This window comes from Brienomyrus brachyistius, unplaced genomic scaffold (genome assembly GCF_023856365.1).
Source record: "Brienomyrus brachyistius isolate T26 unplaced genomic scaffold, BBRACH_0.4 scaffold96, whole genome shotgun sequence".
Taxonomy (NCBI): domain Eukaryota; kingdom Metazoa; phylum Chordata; class Actinopteri; order Osteoglossiformes; family Mormyridae; genus Brienomyrus; species Brienomyrus brachyistius.
The window spans coordinates 661,306-685,531 of record NW_026042371.1 but is presented as its reverse complement, the minus strand read 5'-3'; the positions used below and the strand labels follow the sequence as shown (position 1 = coordinate 685,531).

The following is a 24,226-nucleotide window of genomic DNA, read 5'->3' as shown; positions in this document are numbered from 1 at the left end:
CAAACAAGCATTTTATTCGAGGATTACTTGTTATTAAACAGCATAAATCAAAAGCAGAAATCTTCTGGAGTATTTTGTAATGTACTAAAAACATACCTGCTACGGAGTAATTCCACAAAAATGTCTTTTAAAATGCATTTTATCTTGATCAAAGATCTTGGGAAAAGCAACACATGCATTTTATTTGTACAAGTGACTTTGAAACCCGTTCAGCACTAAAGAGTTGACTACATTCCATGTAGTGTGAACGGCTCACTGCATGTGTGTACATTCCAATAACCCTCAACCGGATTTGTGACGTTACATTCCAAGTTTTTATTTGCACCATCAACAAAGATCACTTTTTTAGATGTGCAGTTGTAAGTCTACAAAAAATAGGAGAAAGATAAGCACGGGAGGTTCTAGCTATTGGAAAGACCGGGGGCTAAGTCACGTTTACCTGGGGCTTTACTTTGTTTAGTTTTTTTTTTTTGAAGGAAGATTGACTTTGGGGCTACAGCCCCAAGTGATCAGACTAAACGGCGCCCATGAGCACATGCATATCTAGTAGTAAAGAATCAAAAGTATTAAACTGATAGCATCTAATCGGCTCTAATTCATGAGGAAAATATGGCAACTTGTTGAGTTGGGAATGTTATTGAGATTGATATTTTTTTAAGTGTTGGGTGTTTCATTAGGTCTTACTTTCAGTTACCTTAAAGGGGAGCAACATAGTACCATCAAAGAGTATACCCTGTCCTTTATGGTTAACTACAATTTGTTAAATCTTTATGAAAAATGCAACAAGGTTAATGTTAATAATATTGCACATATAAAGATTCCAAAAGTTGTCATTGGGTCTGCGTGATAAACATTTTAAAGAAATTTACCAATCGTGCCATTGTACTATTGTCACTGGAAAGGGGTGTGTGGCATTCTCAATATGGCGCTCCCATTATCTTTGAAAGAGGACAGCAGTCCAATAAGACTCCCTGTCTTGCTGTATGGCTGCAAAACATGGATGCTATCCAGTGATCTGAGACAAAGACTGAACTCCTTCAATACTGTGTCTCTTCAGAGAATCCTTGGCTACTGCTGGTTTGACTTGTGTAGAATGAGTGGTTGCTAGCGAAGTCTCAAATGAGGGACATTGCCTGCATTGTGAGGGAGCGTCAGTTACGGCACTACGGCCATGTGGCGCATTTCCCTGAGGGTGATCCGGCTCACAGGATCCTCATTGCTGAGGACACAAGTGGCTGGACCAGGCCACGTAACACCTGGCTGCGGCAGATAGATGGAAATTTCCGGAAGGTGGGGCAGGACTGCACGTCAACCTGAGGGATCACCAGCTGGGATCCTGAGGTTTTTCATCGTGTATTGGGTATAGCAACACACTGTACTCCCCAACCTGCTCCCTAACCTTCCCATTGTATCTAAATTTATAATTATTATTCATTTTAGTTTATTTAACTGTCAGTGATAACAGTTTCATCTGAAAAGTCCTATAGTTTATCTATGAAATACAGTTTGTCATGAAGCAGAACTTGTGTTAGTATGGAATATCAAGAGTTCTAAGTTAAATGTAACTCTGTTTGTCACAGTATAGTAATAGTCTTATCTCACTGAAAGCTGTTTTTCTATGAGGAATATAAAATCAAAACAACAAATGAAAAACATACTTGCATGGTTCACACAAATGTTGCTGCAGTATTTCAGCCTTTATGGGTACCTACTCATTCATGTGAGGCCATGACATACAAGGAGAAACATTTTCCCATAGCGACCCTGCCTTTCCCTGTAATCAGCACATCACATGGTGTGTCATTTCCATGACCACTAATTTCATTGCTTCTGCCACAGTGGGTTAGCCTCAGTGAGAAGGAAACAATCACATGAAGACTGATGAATTGTGTACCTTCTCCAGGACAACACAAAAAGACTCCCTCTGGTATTGTTTTCTTTAAAACTGGGGAACAGTCACTGTTATCTTTCACGGACATCTACAACTATGAAAACATAAATAAGATCAAAATATTTAGCAGTGGAATAAAAATGTATAATATCAATACGAAAGCAATCTTGATATCATATTGAAAATCTACAGCAGTAATAGTACAAAGTAGATACCTTCATACATTTGGGAGAGTAGGGTCTGTCAGGGGCGAAATCACTTTTCCAGACATGGGATTTGAATTTGTGACCTGTGTTTCATGAGCAGAGAGGTCTAACTCATAGAGTCACTCACCACCCCCACAATAACTGTTATCTTTGCAAAATTCCACAACCTAGCATCACAAAAATTTCAAGGACAGTTTCTAAGTCATAATAAGTTTGTATGGAGTTTGTAGTAGCTTTCAGAAGCTGACATCTGTGATTCATTTTGAAGAGCACTCTTGGGCAGATGAAGAATACCTAAATTATATCCCTGTATTCTCGGCTCTTATGTGCCGCGTCCCTTGTTTTCAGCTGCATGTTTTGTGTACGGTAAAGATTTGGCTCGCAGTGATGTAACTCCACCAATTACACTGTACAGCTAGCCAAATTGCCCCGACTTGGCTGAAACTGCTCCTTCACTGACCATTTACTTGGTGAACAAAAGCATGCAATTTTCTGTGATCCGCGTTTTCAAGAGGAATAAAGGCAGGGAGTAATTCCTCAGCCAAATTTTTAATAAAATCATCCTATAACTTTCTGTCCCCTTCAGATTTTGATCAATGGCTGTTGTAATCGTGTGGTCCAAAGAAAAATTAGATTTCAATAAATAACAATAAATCATCAGTGATGAGCCAATGGCAAACAAGCTTCCAGTACAAAAAAAATGTGCTTTACTTAGGTTTTATTATTGTTCTTTTACATAGTAGGATTTGACATCAAAATATGGTTAATATTTGAAAGTATTTTACCACATCAAGACCTGCAAGATAACCAAATAAGCGGTTTATTCCTTGTTTGAACAGAAAAAAAGATTCTTGTAAAGTTCAATTTATAATTCATATTTACAAGATTTGGTGTAAATAGCAAGATCAAATGCCTCTTGCACAACTGGATCAAACAATGCAGCTTCTTACGTAAAACTTTCAAGTTGGAAACTTTTAGGCAATTTTCATAGCAACAGGACATTAATTCCCTATGTCATAGTTGAAATACTTGGGTGCCTCGAAAAAAAATTGAATTACAAGAGGATATGAAAACCTTTGTACAATATTGCAACTCACAATACAGAACATTTATCTGAATAACTTTTCCCCCACAAAAATTTTACATATTACAATAAACTTTGGTTTATTGAAAATGGACTGCAGACTGGCATTAAATGTACGCACCATTTAAAATGGCTTGAGTTTCACTAACATGCTGATGTCTTAACTGAGAGCGAAGATACAGTATATACTGTGATGAACAAAAGAGTCATAAAAGTTGTTTGTAAATTTAGGGTTATTAGGGTTATGGATTTATGCAATTAAAATCCAGATTTCCACAGCTTACCGAGGACAACAGGAAAGGCATGGAGATGGTACATTCTCTTGCTTGAACATTCCTGAATCAGGCAGGTCTTTACAATCTGCCAAGAAGGCATGCAATTCTGATTCAGGGACACCACTTTGCTGGCGTTTCTATAGGGGGGAAAGTTTGGAATGTAGATATTATACTTACATTTATTTACTTGCTAAATGCTTTTGTACAAAGTGATGCACATGTGAGGCAGAATACAAAGGTCAAGGAGCTTATTTAATCTCCTGTGCTGCTAAGCTCAGCCTCCAATGGGCATTGGAGGAAAAGGTATATAAAACATAGTTAGAACATAAAAGCAAGGCAAAATACCATGAAACTTTGGATCCTACTGGACCAGATAAGTTCAAATTCCAAGAAAGAACATCAATTATTGTCAACTGAGATCATAACAATGGAACAGACAAGTGAAGACAGCAGCAGTTAGTCAAAGTATTCATGGACTAAAGGTTTTGAAACATTTTTTGACCATATTGAGGAACTCTGATGACCAAGTTTGGATGGATAGCTAGTAGATATCACATGACTCTGAACAACATCAGCAACAGATGAAAACTTATGAAAAATTACCTTGATAGTCTCATATGTGTCAGTGATGACAGTGATGAACAGGCTGAGCACTGTGTAGATGAAGATGGACACAAAGGAGTAGAGGTATAGCCGGCTGAATAGCCACACAAGGGAGCTCCTCTGTTGCATGTTCTTGAACGTCGTGAACATGTCGTCTCCATTGATGAGGGAGAACAGGCACTCTGACACGGTGTTGATGGTCCGGAACTGGAAAAGCAGTGTTTTGTCATGGTTTGGTATGGAGGCACATTTCTGCTTTTGCAGTGTATAGAAGGCTTACTTTCTCATGATAAGGTCCCAACACGATCCAACCACAGAAGCAGTAACCAAGGTAGATCATGGAGGCACAGCAGCAAAAACGGACCACGTTTGGAAAAGCCGCTCTCAGCGTTAGGATAAGAATCTGGAGAACAGTTCCAAAATTAAGTAAAAAAGAAAACATATTAAATTAGACTTTATTGTAATGGATTTATTGACTGCATAATGCAAAGTAATGTTTCAAACTTGAGTCTATAATATGTAAGATCCAAGTGGCTGCATCCCAAATGCTAATCCATAGAATTAAGAAATCCATCAAGGTTACAATGACTGAATGCAGTATAAAAACCTGTAATGATGTTTCATTTTTAATGTCAGTCATCTTGCATTTCATGGTGAAGATATTTTCCTGAGCACCAAGCAGTACAGTACTCATCTAGGATTAGGGATTTCAAAGACTGGTCACTTTACAAAATGTAGGACACTTACGTTATATTTCCTAAAGTAGCCTAAGTAACGAATGACTCCAACCCAGGTAAACAGTGTAGCAGTCCCCAGCAGAAAACTACAGACATCATAGCTTGTTAAATTCTAAAATGAAAGACAGAAATAAGTTCCCAATGTGTGGAGTACACTGATTTTATAATTTTATTTATAATAAAATATTATTTTATGTCAAATTAAAGACTAATGAATCCATTATACAACCATATGAAGCTGAAAAATAGTTCAATTTAAGATCAGCAAGTACTGAAATACAACATTTCAGCAAATGGAAAACAAGATTATATAGCAGTATAATGATCAATCCCTGTAGAAAAATTACCATGCACCAAGGCTCTATAATAACAAATAAAATAATAAAAAACACCATATATGATTAAATGATTAAAAATTAAATCAAACTGAATTCTAAATAAAACCAGTTTTCAATATTTTTCTAAAAACTAGAACGTCAGATCCTTCTGAAATAGAAATATTGTAAGATGCGGTAACACTGTGCTTCATCTTTGGCCGCACCTTGGTCTGAATTGCTATTTTCAGAATAGTCCCAACAATGGTTAGAGTATCACTGACAGTGATCAGTATATACCATCCATTTACAAACTCCATCCGATCGGACCAGGGCACATTCTTTCCAAGAAAAGTCCAGAAAAAATGCATGCACTCCTGGCATAAAATGAAAATAAACGTCATTCACTCTCAATATAATGTGATGATATATGATTTCCAAAAAATCTTTAATTAGCTATGATTTAGTGGGACATGTTTATGCAAATGTATCGTGTCGTTATTAAGCTTGTCCCACGCATACATATGACATTCTGTATACTTACAAACTGCAGCTGAATGCCACTGATAATTGAACGGCTACACAGAATCAGGGAGGCCAAACAGACTACAGTTGTTATGCAGTCAAAGAATAATGTGTATTGGATGTTTCTCCCTGCTAAATAAAACATATACATATATATGAATACACTGTGCCAAACCCTAATGTTTAAGCACATTTTTTACATTTAAAGCAGAGCGAAGTGGGAACTCCTGATTAACAATATAATATATACAATTTCTTGCCAAAAAACATGTACAGTAGAATAACTTAATGCAATGTAATGAAGTGGGCAGTGAGGCCAAAGTCCGCTACCCACACCATACGCTAATCAGTGGCTGACTGAATGACTGAGTCACCAGATCCCTGGACATGTGACAGCAAAAAAAATTGCTTAACTTTCAAAAGGGGAAGGAAACAGTTCTGTGAGGGATGTGGCAGGTTGTACAGATAACCAGAATATTCTGGCTTGGGTGTTTGGCATAGTACTTGGTGTAGCTAACAGTAGCAGTCAGAAGTTTGGAGACACCTACCCACAGAAAGGTCGATTTGTACTATTATCTATACTTTAGAATATTTATAAAGACATCAAAACTATAAAATAACATATATGGAATTATGTACTGGCCAAAAAAGTAGAACAAAATTATAATTTGTTTGGGGGAGCCAGCTCTGTGGGTTGGGACTCAGAAGGTGGGAGGTTCAAATCCCATGGTCGACAGAGTGATCCCACCCTCAGGCCTTTGAGAAAGGCCCTTAACCCCAACTGCTCCAGGGATTGGCTGACCCCACAGTCTCCTCTACACCTGGGATGCTCTTCCAGCTGTCCTGAAGTGGGTCCCACATATATGCTTAGCACTCATTATCCGCTTTTCCTTCACTCTCTGGTCAAACTCCTCCCAAGCCATTTCTACTATGTTTAGGTCAGGTTGCCAGGTCATGTGATGCAACACTATATCACTCTGCTTGGTAGGCCGCTTGCTGTGTCCAAACTTTTGAATGGTACTGCATGTCTGAACTTTATTATTGTTGGATGCATCTGTTATTTATGACATGGGCTGGATTCTCCCACTTGAAATTCTTTACGCTCTTTAAATCCCTGAATTCAATGTTAGAACAAAAACCCAACCTTGAATAATAAGCCAGATACAAAAAAATTCACTGTAAGTCATGTATAAAATCAAGGGTGGGGCAGTTAGTATTGCAGCAATACAAATTGACTCACAAAAAGGATAAGGTATTAGTGGAAGTATTCTAGACAAAGACATATCAGTAGCTTATGATTTTCATCATGTTTTAATATCCACCCATCCATCCATCTATCCAGTGCAGGGTTACACCTAAATCCCAGAAGAATCTGGCACAAGGTGGGGGACACCCTGGCTTGGGTGCCTGTCCACAGTGCAGACACTAACACACAATCACACACTATGGGAAATTACACATCTTCATATAAACATATGTTCATATAGCTTGGTGTAGTTTAAAATGAAGAAGAAAAATACTCACACATTCCTATTACATTCCAGTCTCTGCACTGATACATATCAACATCATTCTTAAGATTAAGTTTTATTTGTCCGCTGTGAGCTCTGTTGTCGAAAGTAATCTGTTAGAATTAACCAAGAGACAATAGTTTTCTATAGAGGGGATTTATGTACAATTTCCAGTGCAGGATAATACAGTTTTCAGGCCAAAGGAAAAGTAATCATCACTGTATTTGAAGCTAAATGAAGCCTCACTTTTTTCCTTCTTTAATGATGTTTACATTACATCACTACTTGTAAACCACGAGGTGTATTCAGGTAACATGACCTACCATGACAATAAAGTTATAGCAGTCAGGAAGCTCGTGATGCTCGACGGTCCGAAGATTTATGGCCTTAAGAGTAAAGTTAATATTGACAGACAGAAGCCTGGAATTCAGAAGAACGTTACTGTCAAAATAATGCAGGTCTGATGGATGAATCTATTTTTTTTTATAGTTTAACTGCTAAGTTTTGACAACTTGTCAAATATTTATGCATTCATTTATGCAACAGTTACATGAAGCAAACGATTACATATAAGCCTGCTTACATTATATTTCATCTGAACTGAAATGACATTCCCAGAGCTTTTAGTTCAATATTAAAAAATTGCACCTTTTAAAATTCAAAGTTAGATTCTTCAGGAATTCTTCCAGTCTGTCTTCTGCTGGAGGCTGTCCAGGATAAACTTTAGCACATTCTGTTGAAAACAAAGCATACAAACACTTTCAAACTGTGCATTTACTTCAAAACTGAAACAGCAACCTGTCTGTGAAGGTCGCATGACAAAGCGCTTATTTACAGTCGACTCTTTTGCATTGTGAATTCCTCATGGCGGTTATGATATATCGGGTCGGCATAAGAAATTAATTGGGATTTTTTTTTTTTTTTGGCAATTTTGTGCAGGCCAGCAGATGACACACATAACATTAAGTGACTCATACATGCACACAATATACGTGCGATGCTGGGTTGGAGGACACCAAGCGTGTTTATAGCAGCGCCTCTCATGTGATATCTTGCAGTGATCTTTGTTCCTCGCGTTTCTCATATGTTTCTCATATCTCGTGCTCTGAAAATCCTACGTAGTTTTTCTAGTGCCAGGGGCTGCGCCCCCAACCCCCGTGATGTGGAAGGTTCGATTTTAAAAGTTGCTGATGCGTCAGCGTTCACATGCAAAAAAAACAGCACATATATTTGTCTAACCTGATTCATAAGCACCTTTTTTCTTACCTGGTCCTTTTTATTGCATATAATTTTTTTTTTTACCTGTTTCAATTTTCGTATCGATGTCAAACGTTTCATTTTCAGAAGAAATGCTAGCATTTCTATAAAAATCCTGACAAACGGAGAGTGGTGCATAGATTCCTTCATTTTTATCATAAGCGTGGTTTCCAACTGTGATGTTAGGCAAGTTCATGTACTGTAAAGAGGATACAATGACATGTGTTTATTGTATCAATGAATAATATCAATATCAATTATATTTTAAATAATTACATTAGAATAAGAGTCAACCAGTAATGTTCTATGTTCCTGGCAGTTATCTGTATTTGAGAAGCATTGTTAGTAGCTGGCTGGAGGGTGAGGCAAACCTTCCACCCGCGACCCACTAAAACTCATTTTAAAAAGAGTATAATATGCACTTATATGCATAGAATCTACATGCCTATGTAATTATGCGAATATTTCATTATGTTAGCCAGACATTCCCATATTCAGCTTTATTGATTGTAAGTTTATAACATAGATTTCAATGGAAAAGTCATGGAGCAGAGAAAAAACTTCCCGTTATAAATGACTAATTCATTCTGCTCGGTTTTAATACGATCATTACGTTTAATTTCCTCAGTGCACATTCTGCACAATACAGAGCTGAGAAAGTAATACAAGTCTTTCATATTGGCATATGACTGAATAATACATAATATTAAAGTAAGTGTATTACCCAAAATAACACATGACAACGAATTGTGTGTGTGTGTGTGTGTGTGTGTGTGTGTGTGTGTGTGTGTGAGAGAGAGAGAGAGAGAGAGAGAGAGAGAATATTTTACTTGGTTATTTATGGTTATGGTTAGGGCTGGCTAGGGGTTAAGGTTTTCACAGTTAGCGTTAGCATTTTTCCCATAGAAGTGAATGAGCGGTCACCATAAGGATATGTTTACCTGACACACACACACACACACACACAGTCATGTAACCATATCTTTTTAGCGACCACTCATCCATTTCTATGGGAAAGATGCTAACTATTACAACCTTAACCCCCACCCAGCCCTAACCATAACCATAAGTAACCAAACAAAATACAAGAGTTTTTGCATTTTTAGGAAACTGGTCCCCATAAGGAAAAAAAATAAAACGGGTATTCATCATGTTGTGGGGACATTTGGTCCCCACAAGGCAAAGGAATTCCTGTCTGTGTGTGTGCTAGTGTGCCCTTTGTTTGCATGTGTTCTCTACATACCTGATCTGCTATGAATAAGATGTGGTCGTAGACATCGTCCTTTGAATACACTGTGTGAGTGTCAGTGATTCGGTCAGAATATCCTTTAAGGAAAATATGCTTGAACGACACCAAATTCTCCTCTTTGAAGGTGACCACCATCTCATTACTGAGTCCAAATGAGACCAACTGGATAAAAAAAATATATATATATGTATATTTATACATAAATCTTCTAACCACTTATCCAGACAGGGTTGTGGGGAGGCTTGGAGCCTATCCCAGACATTAAAACGCCATCGCAGGGCGTACACTCATACACTCACACTTAACATTAAGCCATCATATTCTATATAAGCAACAACCAACTGTGCCTTCTATACCAGCTTAAACAATACATAACACCCAAGTCTAATACATAGAGTTCCCACCTGAATTGTAGTGATGGCGATTTTAAGAATCTGCAGTGCGAGTTTCCAAGGTTTTCGTCCTCGGACTCTGTATTTCTCACAAGGGTTCATGAAAAAGTATTTCAGTTTCCACCTAAAACCTTCAACTGCAGCTTGGTCCCAGTTCAGACAGTGGCCGTCCATGGTGTTTACTGACGCATAGGCTACAGTGCGTCCTGCCTCGTCCATCTCTTACAGCGAAAATGACACCTATTTCCAAGCTACCCACAGACTCTTTAGTTGCTCAAAGTCCATCTTATTTATAGGGTTGGCCTGCTGTAGTTTATGAAACCCTCAAAAATATTAAAGTTTAACTTTAAAGACCTTGAATGTACAGTAAAAAAGAGTTGTTAGTATGACTATCGTTAAGGCTCATATTCTTACACAAGGTAATGCTTTAGAGTCTCATCATCACCCACCCACCTTCTAACTAATTTTGGAATTACAGGGGCCCCAGAGCAGACCGTAGGCAGAATAGGGCACAAAGCTGGGATGCACCCTGTAAGGGCTACCAGCGCATCACAAAACACACGCGCAAATTAGACAGATATCCTGCGACCTGTCTGCTTTGTAGCTTTGTTCGAAAGCAGCAGCGGACCAATCGTTGCGATTCCTAGCCGTAATCTTCGTGCTGATAGGCTATCTTAACTGTCCATCCACCCAAATCTTTGTAACTACTAGCAACATTGTTGACGCCAGGAAGTAGTAAAAAAGAAACGAAGTTCGAGGATCTGACCACGTTTGAAGAGGTTAGTTCTTGGCATCCTGGGTATAACTATGGTATACATGCCTTAATATAACTTTGTTTCAGCTTATTATAAAGTGATAGCTTACTTACAATGATTACAGTGATAGTTACCTAGCTTACAATGGTAGTTTGAAAAAAAAGTCACTGCAACCCATATGCATAGTTATATGTAGTTTAATTAATAATGTATTTGTAAAAAGTATATAGTACGTCATTTATCAGATCGCAGTTAAACAACAAGTGGGAATCTGTATTGTTACTCTAAATGATAGTAACATTACGATACACAAGGTGTCGCTGTATGTCAAAGTATCTCGCGAAATTAGAAAAGTACCGTACGCCTACAGTATGTACGCCTATACATATTGGGTTAATCTATCTGTGTATTTGTGTATCAAACTTATGGTGCCGTTGGTCTAAAGTTTAATTCTTTAAATGGTCTTAAATGGTTTCAGCCGCTGAAATATTCCTTTGATTCACTGATGGCTTCTAAAGAACCCAAGAGTACTGGAGGTAAAGTCAGCGGTAGAGTGACGGATCCAGGCGGCATGAACTGCTTTTTTTATTATTTCCCACAAGATACATAAATAATGTATGTCATATATTCACGTATAAACCTACTTGAAAAACTATTATTACATTTTGTTACAGTGTTCATGCAATATTTGTTTTAAAGTACCTTTTTTTCTGAATATGTTTTAGATAAAAAGAACAATTCTGCCGATTCAATTGGGAGCTCAGCGGAGCTTGGTAAGATTAAAAATATAGTGTATTTTTAAGTCGTCAGTAAGACTTATGCATAGAAAACCCAACAAAGAACCAACATATCTAATTTATGCAATGGGTGGGATTTTAGGTTTCTATACAATATGCAATATACATCATGTAATTTGGTTCGCTGTTTCTTTAAATTCTGATATCGGATGTGGTAAGCACGCTGTAAAACGATTTGAATCTGGTTTAAAATGGTTTAACATGCAGCAGCGCTGTGAGAAGGATTACACACCAACAAATAAATTGCTAAATATTAATGAAATATATATATATATATATATATAAAAAAACATATAGCAGGCGTATTGGCTCACTATTTTGCCTTTATTGTTATATTGAAAGCAATGACATGCTCGGTTTTTCAAAAAGCACTCAAATTTGCCAAGCAATGTTCATTGTTTTGTTACGTAAAAAGCTTTATCCTGAGTTGTTGGCATTAGTGCCAAATAATAATCTTTGTTCATTCATTGTCTGACTGGCGGTATTCCACCAGGTCTGCCTGATGACATCTTCCCTTTGGTTCTGACCTCGGGGACGCAGGAGCTGTTTGAGTGTCGTATTGATAAGGATGTCACACGGGAAAGCCCTTACAAAATCCTCAGGAAAGAGGAGATTCTCAAAGATATAAAGACGAGAGCTGCCGTGTCTGACTTCCATCCCATAAAGCAGACTGTGCTTGTGAGGAGTTTCATCAAAATTTCAATGTGCTTCTAGCAAACTATGTTTTTAGGATCTATGTTTGTTCCTTTTTTGATATGGAGAAAAGACGTAGCACCACAGCACTCTTCTTTAGTCTTGTGTTTCCCCTTAAATTTGTCAAATGATGGTATGTTCAGTCTTGTTCGGTGTGTTTGGTAGATGCAAATTGTGGGTCTGTGTTGCACTGAAATGTTATTTGAAATTTTTCATCCATTTTCCAACTGCTTATTGAGCAAAGGACATGAGGCTGGGGACACACCCAGTCTGCTACATGAGTCTGATTTTGTTTAACGTGTCATATTCTCTGTGAATGTAATTATTTCCTTTGAGTTTTCTTCTTGTAAAAATGTCTCCAGAGCTATCCTGGGGAAGATCTTCTTCTAGTCTTTGACAGCGATTTCACATATGGACAGAACTTCTATCTTGTTTTGAGTGAAGAATCTAAAACAAGAATGACTGAGGTAAGTCAATAAGACATTATTTCAACACTGTTCACCCTCCACTGTTTTTTATGTTAATGGTAAAACGTTAACGGTATTCTAAGGGTCAAATGTTCATCTTCGAAGATGGTGCAGAATGGCTTCCTGTGTGTCTGGTGTTTGTTTTGAAGGCCAACCCAGATTTATTGTTCAGCATATTTGGAATAATTTTTAATAAAATATCAAAATAAATGCAAGCTATTCTACTTAATAAGTAAAACGATTTAGAACCATAAACAGCTGTACATTTATTTACCGTGGGAGACATTATTATGCTGTATTATTTTATTTAGAGTTGCATGTCTCCATGTATCCTGCAGCCCCCTGTGTCTGCAAGAGAAGACACAGCAGAGGGGACATCATTGGATTCGTCTCCATGCAAAACACCTGAGACTCAGCCATGGGTGTCCTTAGGAAGTGAGCGGGAGATTGAGGAAGAGTCTGTGAGGGACTCAAGACCAAGAGTAAGATTCCAGACTCCCTGTTCCTCTGTGAATGGCTGGCTAGATGAAAGGTTACATTTAAGGGTCATAATAGCTATATTGTTCTTTTGATATACAATACGTCAGGATTCCGGCTTCTTTTTACGTGCCATGTCCAAAGCACAAGTTTTTGTGAAAAACTTTTGTCTTTTTTATCACCTGTCCTATGGTTGCCTGCAGTTTTTCATAACTACAGAAAATGTGATATAATTTATTATGAATAACAATGAAAATTTAGAAAATTATATTTTGTGAACAAAATGGAGTGGCTTGTTGGAGACATTTTTACACTAGATAGACAAATAAAATATGAAAGATGTGAACACTGAAAATTCATATATTTTATAGGATTAAAATGGTACCAGGTCTTAACGTATGCACAGTCTATGAATGGAATTATATTATGTTTGATTGCTGAAATTGCTTAGAAAATGCCAGAAGCTATTAAGGATTAAAGATAAGTAAACATTTTGATACAGTACAGTAGTAATAAAATCTAAGTACTTTCATTTTTGAGCAAATGCACTGATACTTTGCAGCAGGTTAAATAAAATAATATAATAAATCCCAAAAAAATCTAGAGAAAATTATGTACATAGAAGGCTTGAAAAATCCAGATGCATCTCTCTTTGAATTAAGAAGCCCTGTCTGAGAGAGATTTCCACCTGAAAGATCTACAGTATATTCCTTCCTTCTCAGCTGAAGTACAGGATCTCACGGGTGCGACGGAAATTTGGAGCTGCAGTGACATTCACTCACTGTAATGCCCTGGAATCAAAGGATAAGTGCACAGAATGTACCTCCTACCATGACAAAAAGTTTAGCACGGAACGGATGGAAATAACGACGGGGGTACAAGCTGTTCCCACCTTGAGGAGTATTAGTACACAAACACGATGGTATGTGCTCATGTCTCATGAAGAGTTATCCTCAAACGTGTTAATAAATCTTATAAAAATGTAGTGTTCTTAAAATGTATATTTAAGTGACTTTATGGAAAAAAAATTAAAACAACAATATATTCAGACATAATAAGCATTGCATTCTTGATGACGTTTTTTGAGATTTTGAAAATCTAGTCATGTTGGACTGATATACGAAATGCGTTCTTCTAGGTCATACCCAAGAAATATGTGTTCACAGTACGAGTTCAGAGAATTTACAGAAGAAGAAAAAGAAAACATTTCGAACTCTGAGAACGTTAGGAATTTTATTAATTCTGTTGTTTCGAGGTAATCATTTTATTACTCATTGCTGATTGGTTTGGCTTTACATCTACCTATACTCTTCTTGTTTCATGGGGAATATCTAAATTGTTAAAAACATATCATTGTCATTGTATGGGGCTCCTTGTTTGAATGTCTCCATACCTGACCCTCTTTGATAGCTATTTGTCAGTGTTTTTGTCTTCTTCCTCACAGATTTGAGGTTGCTGCTCAGCAAAACATGATTTTGGATGTGTTTTTCAATGACTGGCAAGCACTTAACGAGGAGGATGGCGTCTTTGGTGGGAAAGCTGAAACGCACCTGAAGGAATACCAATCCTTCACAGACCTACACTTCACCAAAGAGAAGACAATCAGTGATATCAACTGGCACCCTACTATTAATGGTGAGACCACACCCCATTTCACTCATAGTTGTCATTCAGCAGTGGGAGGTTGTGCATCTCGCGAATCCATAACTGAAAGAAAGAGTGAATAGCAGTGAAACACTCGACATGACAAAGATGTTTCTCTAGTTACCAAGGCACCTGAGGGAAAACATCTTTAAAAAAAAACCATCCGGTGAATTGCAATTCGCCATGAGTAAGATATTAAATATAATAAAAGTAGAATTAAGCTAGCAATGATGTGTGAATGTGTTCAAGATTTATTTATAATGTTAAGAAGATGACTTTGTAACATGAAAACCACAAAAAGCTATATGCCCTCGTCTCTGTCTTGCTTTCTGTGATGTGACTCTGATAGGGCTGATTGCAGTCTCTGTAATGGAGAAGCTATCCTCTGAAGGAAAGATCAATGGGTCCGCTAAGCTGCTTCAAAACCCTCCACTCATTTTCTTCTGGAGCTTCTCTGATCCCATTAACCCCCAGGTGTGTTTTAATCCTCTTTCATTGCATCCCAATATATAAACCCACTTTGAGAGGTTTAACCTTTGGGAGCATTCAAGTACTGTTTTCATCTTTATTGATTATTATAAAATCAATTGACATGCTTCTGAGCTATATGCTACAGTGCTTTTACATGCAATGTTTTCTCGTGGGTGATGTTAGACCAAGGATACCACTTAGGGTTTATAATTAAATTAAATTTCAAATAATAGGTGAATTGTATAAAATATACATTTTAAGTATTTGTTTTACTTGACATTTTACAAACGGATATCTCAGTAAGAGTGCATTGTTAATATTTGATTCATTGTTGGTGTTGAAAATGTATATTCTGCTGTTGTTTAAGAGTACAGACAACTATATAGCATAGTTCTGTGATGGCAATGAAAAATGAATAGAAGTTGGTAGACCAAGCAAACGAGCTTTGTAAAGTTAGCTGTAAGAAAGTCTGTCCACTTATTTTCCTAATCCGAATGTTTTGGTTATATAATAAGATATGAGTTGGTCTTTGGAGTCGACACTCAAAATGTTATCATTTATGCAGGAAGACATCATTGGATGTGCGTCATCATTGGAAACAGATGACTGTTCATCAGGGATATACAGTCCTGCACAAATGTCTTAGGCAGGGAATGTTTAAAACTATATATCTGGGTAATTAATGTGTATTTGCTCCAGATCAAAAATCACAATTTAACCTTAAATCATATGTAAATTCACAGTAACAATAAAAGACTAACCAGAGTCTCTTCTGTTCTTCAAAAAGTTACTGATATCTTGTTGGATGGCTAGATGAACACCGCTTCAGTTCCCAAACCTCTCCTCAGGGGCACCCCAGCTATTCCATGTCTTTGTTCAGTTTCGCCACCAGCTCAGTTATTTAATTAATTGAATTAGTTTGAAAAAGTCAATGGTGTATTGATTAACCATAGGAGGTTTAATCGTGGCCAAGACAAAAAAACATATGGGAGTATTGGATGGGTGCTGCAAACACTGGGATGATTTTAGGAGAGGTTTTGAAGTGGCTAAGTTGACACACTTCAACAGATGTTATGTCATAGTTCTACATCAACAAGAAGGTCATTTAAATACTTTAAATGTCTTTTTTTTTTTGACTGCCTAAGACTTTTGCACAGTACCAAGCACAGTTCCTCGGTATTCATCAGACTGACTGGTGGTGATGAAACATTGAATTGACGGTTTCTTTCAGAATGAGGCCTACAGTCTGTGCAAGGCCTGGAATGGAACATTTGTGTGTCGTGGACATAGGGCTGATACTTAATGCTGCACGCAGTGATGATTGACAGGAAAACAGCAGTCATCCGTAAACCTAGCTCCGGGGAGTTCTTGTCGGGAGGCCCAGATTGTGGCGTCTTTAGCAGAGGTCACGGAAAAATGCTACTAAGGATTATTCAGTTTTTCGCATTACCATTTATTTGAAGTGACTACTGTTTTTAACCTTTATTCTATGTCAATGGCCGATGGCCATTTCTGTTGCAGCTGTTGTTGGAGTGCCCAGATGACGTACTCTCCTTTCAGTTTTGTCCTTCGAATCCCAACATAATTGTTGGCGGTTGCATGAATGGCCAGGTAATAGCTTGATTTATGTTTTAAACTCATATACGAGTTTTACGTAGTTTTTTTTTTTTTTTAAGTGTTTATTTTTATTGGATTTCCTACAAAAATTAAGAGGAGTTATTCACTGTCCCAGGTTGTGTTATGGGATGTCTCTGCTTATGCAGACAGACTGCAAGGCACTCGATCTGCAGTGGGGAAGGCTACCTCAGCAAATGAATGTGCTTTGGTGAGTATCCTGTGTCAAAGGCCACGCTTCTCTGCTATTTGTGGGAGACGTATGTGGCTCATTTAAAATAAACTGGGTATCACAACCTTGTGATATTTCATCATGGTATAAAACTTCACTGTCACAAACCATTTTCTAATTGTTATTGCTGTTCAAAATTCTCTGATGGCAAATACAGGAGGGTCAGGAATCCCCCTAAACTTGCTACTTTATACAAAATGTATTATATTTTGGTTGGCTGCATGAAAACTATCATGCATGCAAATGTACATATGCTTGTTAGGATATATTCAATATCCTGGTATATACAATGTATTACAAAATATATCATAAAAATGTAATGATGTACATAATTGTTGATTTTCAAAGTGTATTGATTTCAATCAGTCTTATATCTGCTTATCCTTGTCAGGGTCACAGCGGTTATTGATTTAATATATTATAAATGAAAAATTGCTGCTATATTTTAACATGCCCTGTTTGTAACACACGGTAGTATGAATGTAATTCTATCCAGTAATTCTGTCCTTTCTCACACATCCTTGTGAATGAAATGCAGAGGACTGTCCTTTCGTGATAATCCCTCTTTGTTTGGCCTCGCAGCCGCCCTTCCAGGATAAGAGAGAGCTCAACACTCCTGTTGTGCGCTACTGCGCTGTCTCAGGCATGGAGAATGGGCACAAGGCACGAATCACAGACGTACAGTGGTTACCGGAGAACTTTGAGGTGTGAGGCTCCCAAAACGGACATGTTACACATAAATGCACCAGTCTGGTATACGATTCATTTCACATAATGCACACATAATTCAAAAAAATTTCCTACCCAGTTTTTCTTAACGGACTTTTTCTATAAAAGCACACGATATGGATTGAATAGCTGATCAAAATAGCTAGTCCTGATTTTCATACTAAGAACATGAACATGTTACTCCTTTACATATCTCTTGTTCTACACATAGATCTCCAAAACAGGGGTTCCTGTGGAAAACAAGGCTCGTATCTGTGTCCAGGTCGTCACCTGTGCCCCTGATTGGTACTACATTCCCCACCCACTCCCGTTTTAGCATTATTTAACTTCTTAAGTTTTTCGCTTTAGTTTGATTACAAACATATGTGACTTTACACCCGTCATCCTTTTGTTTGTCTACATGTTGACATGCTTGACCAGTTGTGTGATGTTCTGGGACATTCGCGTGCCACGGGCTGCAACGCATTCTCTGACGGAGAGAAAGTCCAAAGTGACTGAGCCCCCTCGCGTGAACCAAAGTGACGTTCCCAATACGTTTAAACACCTAGACCTATCTTGGAAGCCTTTCATCAAGGTACATTATCTAGTCTTCGCCGTATGCATGAAATAATTACTTTATGAATCATTTGGGAACATATCATTAACATGGTTGAAAGTTCATTATTTCCCTCCAATTTCTCTTAGGTGGCACTTCCAAAAAAAGGCACCGCTGGTGAATATAGTCCTTTGAAATTCAGCCTGAGGGACAATATGAATGACAAGCAGACAGGCGGCAGCACTGGTGAGCGATATGCCTCTCTTCATTTCACTGCGTCGTTGGATAAATGCCTGGTGGGACTACAGAGTGTTGGAAGAAGGATAACTTCTGAGAATCCAGTCTGTGACTTAGTCTTTCTGGTCTTTGGTGTTTCTGCTAATCAGAAAGGTTACGCTTAACATTTGACTTTTAAGTCCATTTACTCCATGTCATTAGACAGGGCTGGAATGGCGATTTGGCCTACTGCGTATTGTATGTTGACCGTATAGCTTAGGCAAAAGTTATTATGGGGCTCCCATTCACACAAACACAGACACACACACACTTTGCTAAATTTATTGTGGGGCTATCCAAGTCCCCACAGTCCAGGGGAGCTGATTGCTCAATCAGAGTGTGTCTCTGAGCTATAGAAATAACACAAAATATCCACCCGAAGTAATTATGCTGTATAATTTCATGGTTAAATTTGATATAGTTAGTAAATGTCAAATTTAACCTCTAATGAATGTTTTGCAGAGTAATTTGATCATTCATACATGTGTGTGGAGTTTGCATGTTCTCCCCATGTCGTCGTGGGGTTTCCTCCGGGTACTCCAGTTTCCCCCCACAGTCCAAAGACATGCTGAGGCTAATTGGAGTTACTAAATTGCCCATAGGTGTGCATGTGTGAGTGCATGGTGTGTGAATGTGCCCTGCGATGGGCTGGCCCCCCATCCTGGGTTGTTCCCTGCCTCGTGCCCATTGCTTCTAGGATAGGCTCCGGACTCCCCACGACCCAGTAGGATAAGCGGTTTGGAAAATGGATGGATGGATTTGATCATTCAGTTGATCAGTGTTTGTTTTTGTTTTTTTTTTTGTCTTTTGAATTGCCCTTGATTAGAAACCTCTCAGCAGAACCTGGAGAAATCTGAAGGAGGAACTGAATATGCTCTCCTCAGAGCTTCTTCAGCCAAACAACTTAAACCACTAGAGGACATCAGCACCAGGTTCTACGTTGGAACAGAGGTAGGCTTTGCCATTTGATATGAAATTAATCTAGAGTTAAGTTCCAGTCTAACCCAGACGCTTAGGAAATCTTTTATCCATCCATCCATTTTCCAAACCGCCTATCCTTCTGGGTCGTGGGGAGTCCGGAGCCTAAGCAGGGTGGGGGGCCAGAACATGCAAACTCCACACACATGTAACCCAGGCGGAGACTCGAACCCGGGTCCCAGAGGTGTGAGGCAACAGTGCTAACCACTGCACCACCATGCTAACCACTGCACCACCATGCTAACCACTGCACCACCATGCTAACCACTGCACCACCATGCCGCCCGGAAATCTTTTAATAATGAACTAAATATTTTTCGGCTGAAATTTAGGACGGTGAAGTTGTGTACACAGATTGGAAGATGGAAAAGGATAATGACTCTGGGAGACTGCTTAGTAAGTAATGCTTAAAGTTTCTACAAGGATGTTTTCTTTCCCTTCAGTCTGTTTTAGTTGTAATAATGTTTGAGTTCCCACTATTGCTGCGAAGTGGTCATTTTTTAACTTAACGAAGTATAAGGAAAGAATAAAAAAGTTCTATTTGCATTTATTTCCACAATAAACAAAGGAACCCACAAAAAGTTGCCAAATTTGCAAATAACGGTTGGCCTTTAAGCTGTTGCCACAGAAATATCAGATAATAGTTTCTTGTTTTTTTTATGAACACCATAACAATAGTTATTCTCTTTCACAAACCTAACATCAGCTTTTCTCACATTACTCAGGATTGAGGTTAACCGCAATTGCAACGATCTCTGTAAACAAAGCTTAAATAAAGGAATAATTTAGTTCAAATGTTTAATCATAATAACAATCAGCTATTTAAGGAAATGAATGTTTGTAATTATATGAGAGATCTTGGGCACCATTAATTATAGTAAAGAATTTGATTACTGTGCTGAAAATTGTGAAACTTCTTGGTTGCATACAAAATATTTATTGACAAAATATCTCAGCAGCTTTTCATGCAGGGTGCTAAATTAATTTAATCCCTATTATTTTTCCCTCTGCATTACGACTGTTCTCAGGTACCAAGCCCTCTCATCGTTTTCTCATACACGATGGGTTCGTCAACAGTGTGAGGAGGTCCCCCTTTTTCAAAGACATCATCCTGACCGTGGGAGGCTGGACCTTTGCCATCTGGAAGGAGGGTGTCATGGTAAATTAGCCTGTAAATTACTGCAACAAGATGTGTCAGACTCACAATCAGGCACTTTTTTTCCCTGACAGGTCCGCTTCCTCAGACAATGGCTAAAAAAGGATTTAAAACAGGAAGGCTTTGGTGTTTAAAAGGGCTTAACATAATTATGATGCAGCATATCCTGCTACCATCAGTATCAGTTCAATCATGCAAATTTATAAGCAGCACATACAAAATGTTCTCGATATCAATCTTAGCTCAAAAATCTTATATTTGTATTAGCAGAAGGAAACAGTTTATAATTATCATCTGTATATAAAAAGTAATTGTTATTACAAGAAAAAAATAGGAACTGCCTATATATGTCTGTATATGTCTGCACTTCAGAAATGACCACTGCAATTTCGCTGTACAGGTAGCATCTGTGCTCCAGTACGACAATAAAAGGCTTTCTGTTTCTATGATTTTAAGTAACATTTGCTTGTTGATATAATTATCTCGTGTTCCTGCTCCCTATAGCAGCTACCCCGAACACTATCACATACAGGGTTTTTTTTTTGTTTTAAGTACAATAGTTAATATTACTCCTTTCTGTAAATGCAGGACTTGTCTTAATATTTAAATGGAATAGTTTAATATGTTTTTTGTCTCTCTTCAAACTGTCTTGGATCACAGTTTAGAGACACTCTGTATGCAGAGTTCGCGAGAGAGAGCCATTGTTACATGCTCCCTGAGCTTTGCGATTGTGTTTCAGAATGGGCCTATCATCCATTCGTCCTGCTCTCCAAAGAAATGCACGGTAGGTTACTGGTCTCCGTCAAGACCAGGAGTGTTCTTCATTGGAAAAGAGGACGGGAACGTCGAGGTGTGGGACTTGCTGGAAAAGACCCATGAAGCATCCCAAACCCAAAATCTCAGCACTACGCAGATTACCTGCATAAAGCCCTGGATCGTACCCCGTGAGTCACATTTCCTGAAACACATACAAATGGAACAGACTGTGATATATGGACATTCTCTGAAGATGATCTGTGTTTCGTTTTTTTTTAAGCAAAGCAGCACCTTTTAGCTGTGTCTGATCACTCTGGCACTCTCCACATTCTGGAGGTTCCCTGGTCTCTATGCAGTCCGTCATACAATGAGGTTTGTAGCCTTGCATACCAGCAATTACTTAGTCATACACTTATTCCATAAAAGTGTATTTTCTGAACATTTGACATTGTAAAACAGTTTATTCAGAATGTATAGTTATACCTGAAGGGGGTGAAATATTTTTTATTTTTCTTTAACGGTCTAAGGTAAAAGAATATTACCTAGCTAGCTAGAATGCTAATGTTTTTCTGCAATTCGTATCCCGTACATTGCTGGCATCCTATGTAAAAGCAGACACATGGCCTCCCAAAATTAATAGGGGGATCTCAGTAAAATCTGTTTTCTGTGGATACAGCTTCTTAAAGGCCACATTGTAAAATAGCATTTATTGAGTCTTTTTTAACATTATACTATTTAAACAGTGTAAGTATCGTGTTGTCCTCAGAAATCCAATATGGCCAAGTATTTTGAGAAAGAAGTGGACCGTTTAATCTTTTTGAATAAACGGATGGAGATGAGAGCGAAGGAGAAGAAAGACAAGGAAGCAGAGGAGCAACAGAAAAAAATGGTAAAACGTGGGTTAAGGCCTTAATCTGTTTGATTATGCATAACTATGTTTCCAGCATCCTTTACAATGACCCTTATACTGTATGTCATTTTCATTTAATGACTAAATAACATTAAAGCTTTTAACACCTAAATAATAGTAGCCTAGCGTCATGCGTCAATGGTAAGAAAATGTTAACTTGATTTAATACTTCTGTGTAGCTATATTTTTGTCTCTGTAAAGCAGTTACATTTAAATTGTCATTCTCCTTCCTGCCATCATTCTCCAGTAAACCCGCATCACATGGTGTAACAATACTAAGCCACTTCAAGAATGTGAAACCATTATGACTAATTACTGTTTACAAAGATGCGTCCCTCAGCTTTCTGTAATCGTAGGTCAAAAATCACCATGAGTGGACAGAACAGGCGTCCAGTTTTAAATATTGCGTAAGGTTTGATAAAGCAAGTCTTCTTGTGGGAGAACTGAATATATGGCTCTGTGATTTTTGTAACCCCAGTGGTATCTTTCCCCCCATGAACAGGAACCAAAAATGCCTGAGAAGCTGGAGGAGCAGATTGAAGAGGAGAACCTAGCGCACTATATGACGTACCTAGCTATGGAGAAGGTGATCCTGAAGAACATGGGTCTTCTGTCAGATGAGGAACCAGCCCTTAATTGATATATGACACATACTTAAATAATGCTCCTATTTTATGTTAAGTCAGAGGAACTAATACATTGTTTCTGTGTTGTTTTTTCAGTAACATTTTCTATGAATGATATGTCTGAAAAAATACGTTCAAAACACATTATAGCGCTTTCATAAAGCATTATAAACATGGTTATAAATATTTACAAAAAAGGCGTAACACATTATAGCTATGTTTATTATGCATTATGAAGCTCTTATCTATAATGCACTACAAATACCTGCATAATGCAGTACAAAATATCCTTAATTATTTTTCTGATCATTATAATGAATTACAAAGGTATCTATAGTGCATTATCGATGAGAGCTTCATTGGAGCTATGAAGTATTATAATCAGCACAGTGATGTCTTATGTAATGCTTTATTAATTCTTATACTGAGCATCTATAATGCAGTAAAATGCAACCATTTTTCCATTCAGTTGTAATAAATTACAGTATGTAATGTCCATTATTTTTTATGCTACATTGTTTTACAAAAGCAGTACAGTTTTCATGTACATATATAACTTAGCTGGCATCTCGTCCAGCATGCACCCAGCTTTGTGCCTTGTGCTGTCTGGAATAGGCTCCATGTAACTGTGACCTGGATAAGCAGTCACCATATAGATGGATGGCATGAGAAAGTTGTATAAATTGACATATTTGTTCTTTTTGGCAAGTATATGTTTTTGAGAAGCAGTGTTATGATGACTGTGGCCAAAACATGGGCAAAATTTTAAACAATTTGACATTTTAAATGTAACAAAAGAAATACATTTTTAGATTTCCCAATAGATTTCATTGTTTTATTCATTTTCGTTATTTTATTTAGATACCTGCATAAATCTTCAAATTTGTTTATTTAAATCCAGTACATATTACTTTGAGTACTTTTAATAATTGGAAGTATGGGGTATTGGTCTTGTTTTTGCGGTATATTCCATGTAAACAGGTAGTAAATAGTGCTTCATTAGCCACTGGTAGCAGGTGGTTGACATTATCAAAGGGAGGAAACCCTCATTACACAGCTGCCTGTT

At 37.8% G+C, this 24,226-nt stretch overlaps 2 protein-coding genes across 5 annotated transcripts; one reads left to right on the top strand and one right to left on the bottom strand.

Annotated features, from left to right (window-relative positions):
- Positions 1–3,461: 3,461 nt before the first annotated feature.
- On the bottom strand, positions 3,462–10,433 carry LOC125727391 (mucolipin-3-like). 2 transcript variants are annotated; one of them, XM_049004062.1, is made up of 12 exons: positions 10,057–10,433; positions 9,647–9,814; positions 8,449–8,602; positions 7,795–7,879; positions 7,470–7,566; positions 7,160–7,259; positions 5,655–5,767; positions 5,338–5,487; positions 4,807–4,908; positions 4,340–4,462; positions 4,060–4,266; positions 3,462–3,593 (listed from the first exon to the last, which is right to left on the bottom strand). In XM_049004062.1, the coding sequence occupies exons 1-12, from the start codon at positions 10,261–10,263 to the stop codon at positions 3,462–3,464; spliced, it is 1,638 nt and encodes a 545-aa protein (XP_048860019.1). In that variant the 5' UTR covers positions 10,264–10,433. The 2 variants fall into 2 exon arrangements, with proteins under 2 accessions (XP_048860019.1, XP_048860020.1); XM_049004063.1 differs by lacking the exon at positions 9,647–9,814.
- A 332-nt stretch (positions 10,434–10,765) lies between these two features.
- Positions 10,766–23,981, top strand: LOC125727413 (dynein axonemal intermediate chain 3-like). Of its 3 annotated transcripts, none has more exons than XM_049004088.1 (23): positions 10,766–10,823; positions 11,278–11,335; positions 11,525–11,572; positions 12,090–12,274; positions 12,652–12,756; positions 13,095–13,238; positions 13,956–14,155; positions 14,372–14,488; positions 14,678–14,868; positions 15,227–15,351; positions 16,870–16,959; positions 17,081–17,173; positions 17,777–17,899; positions 18,135–18,208; positions 18,344–18,497; positions 18,608–18,704; positions 19,561–19,685; positions 20,045–20,108; positions 20,741–20,871; positions 21,608–21,812; positions 21,905–21,996; positions 22,391–22,513; positions 23,037–23,981. In XM_049004088.1, exons 2-23 carry the CDS (start codon positions 11,305–11,307, stop codon positions 23,172–23,174), a joined length of 2,655 nt encoding a protein of 884 aa, XP_048860045.1. In that variant the 5' UTR covers positions 10,766–10,823; positions 11,278–11,304; the 3' UTR covers positions 23,175–23,981. The 3 variants fall into 3 exon arrangements, with proteins under 3 accessions (XP_048860045.1, XP_048860047.1, XP_048860048.1); XM_049004090.1 differs by having other exon boundaries at positions 10,769–10,823; positions 22,391–22,520; XM_049004091.1 differs by having other exon boundaries at positions 10,773–10,823; positions 11,278–11,414; positions 12,090–12,422.
- The last annotated feature ends 245 nt before the right edge of the window (positions 23,982–24,226 follow it).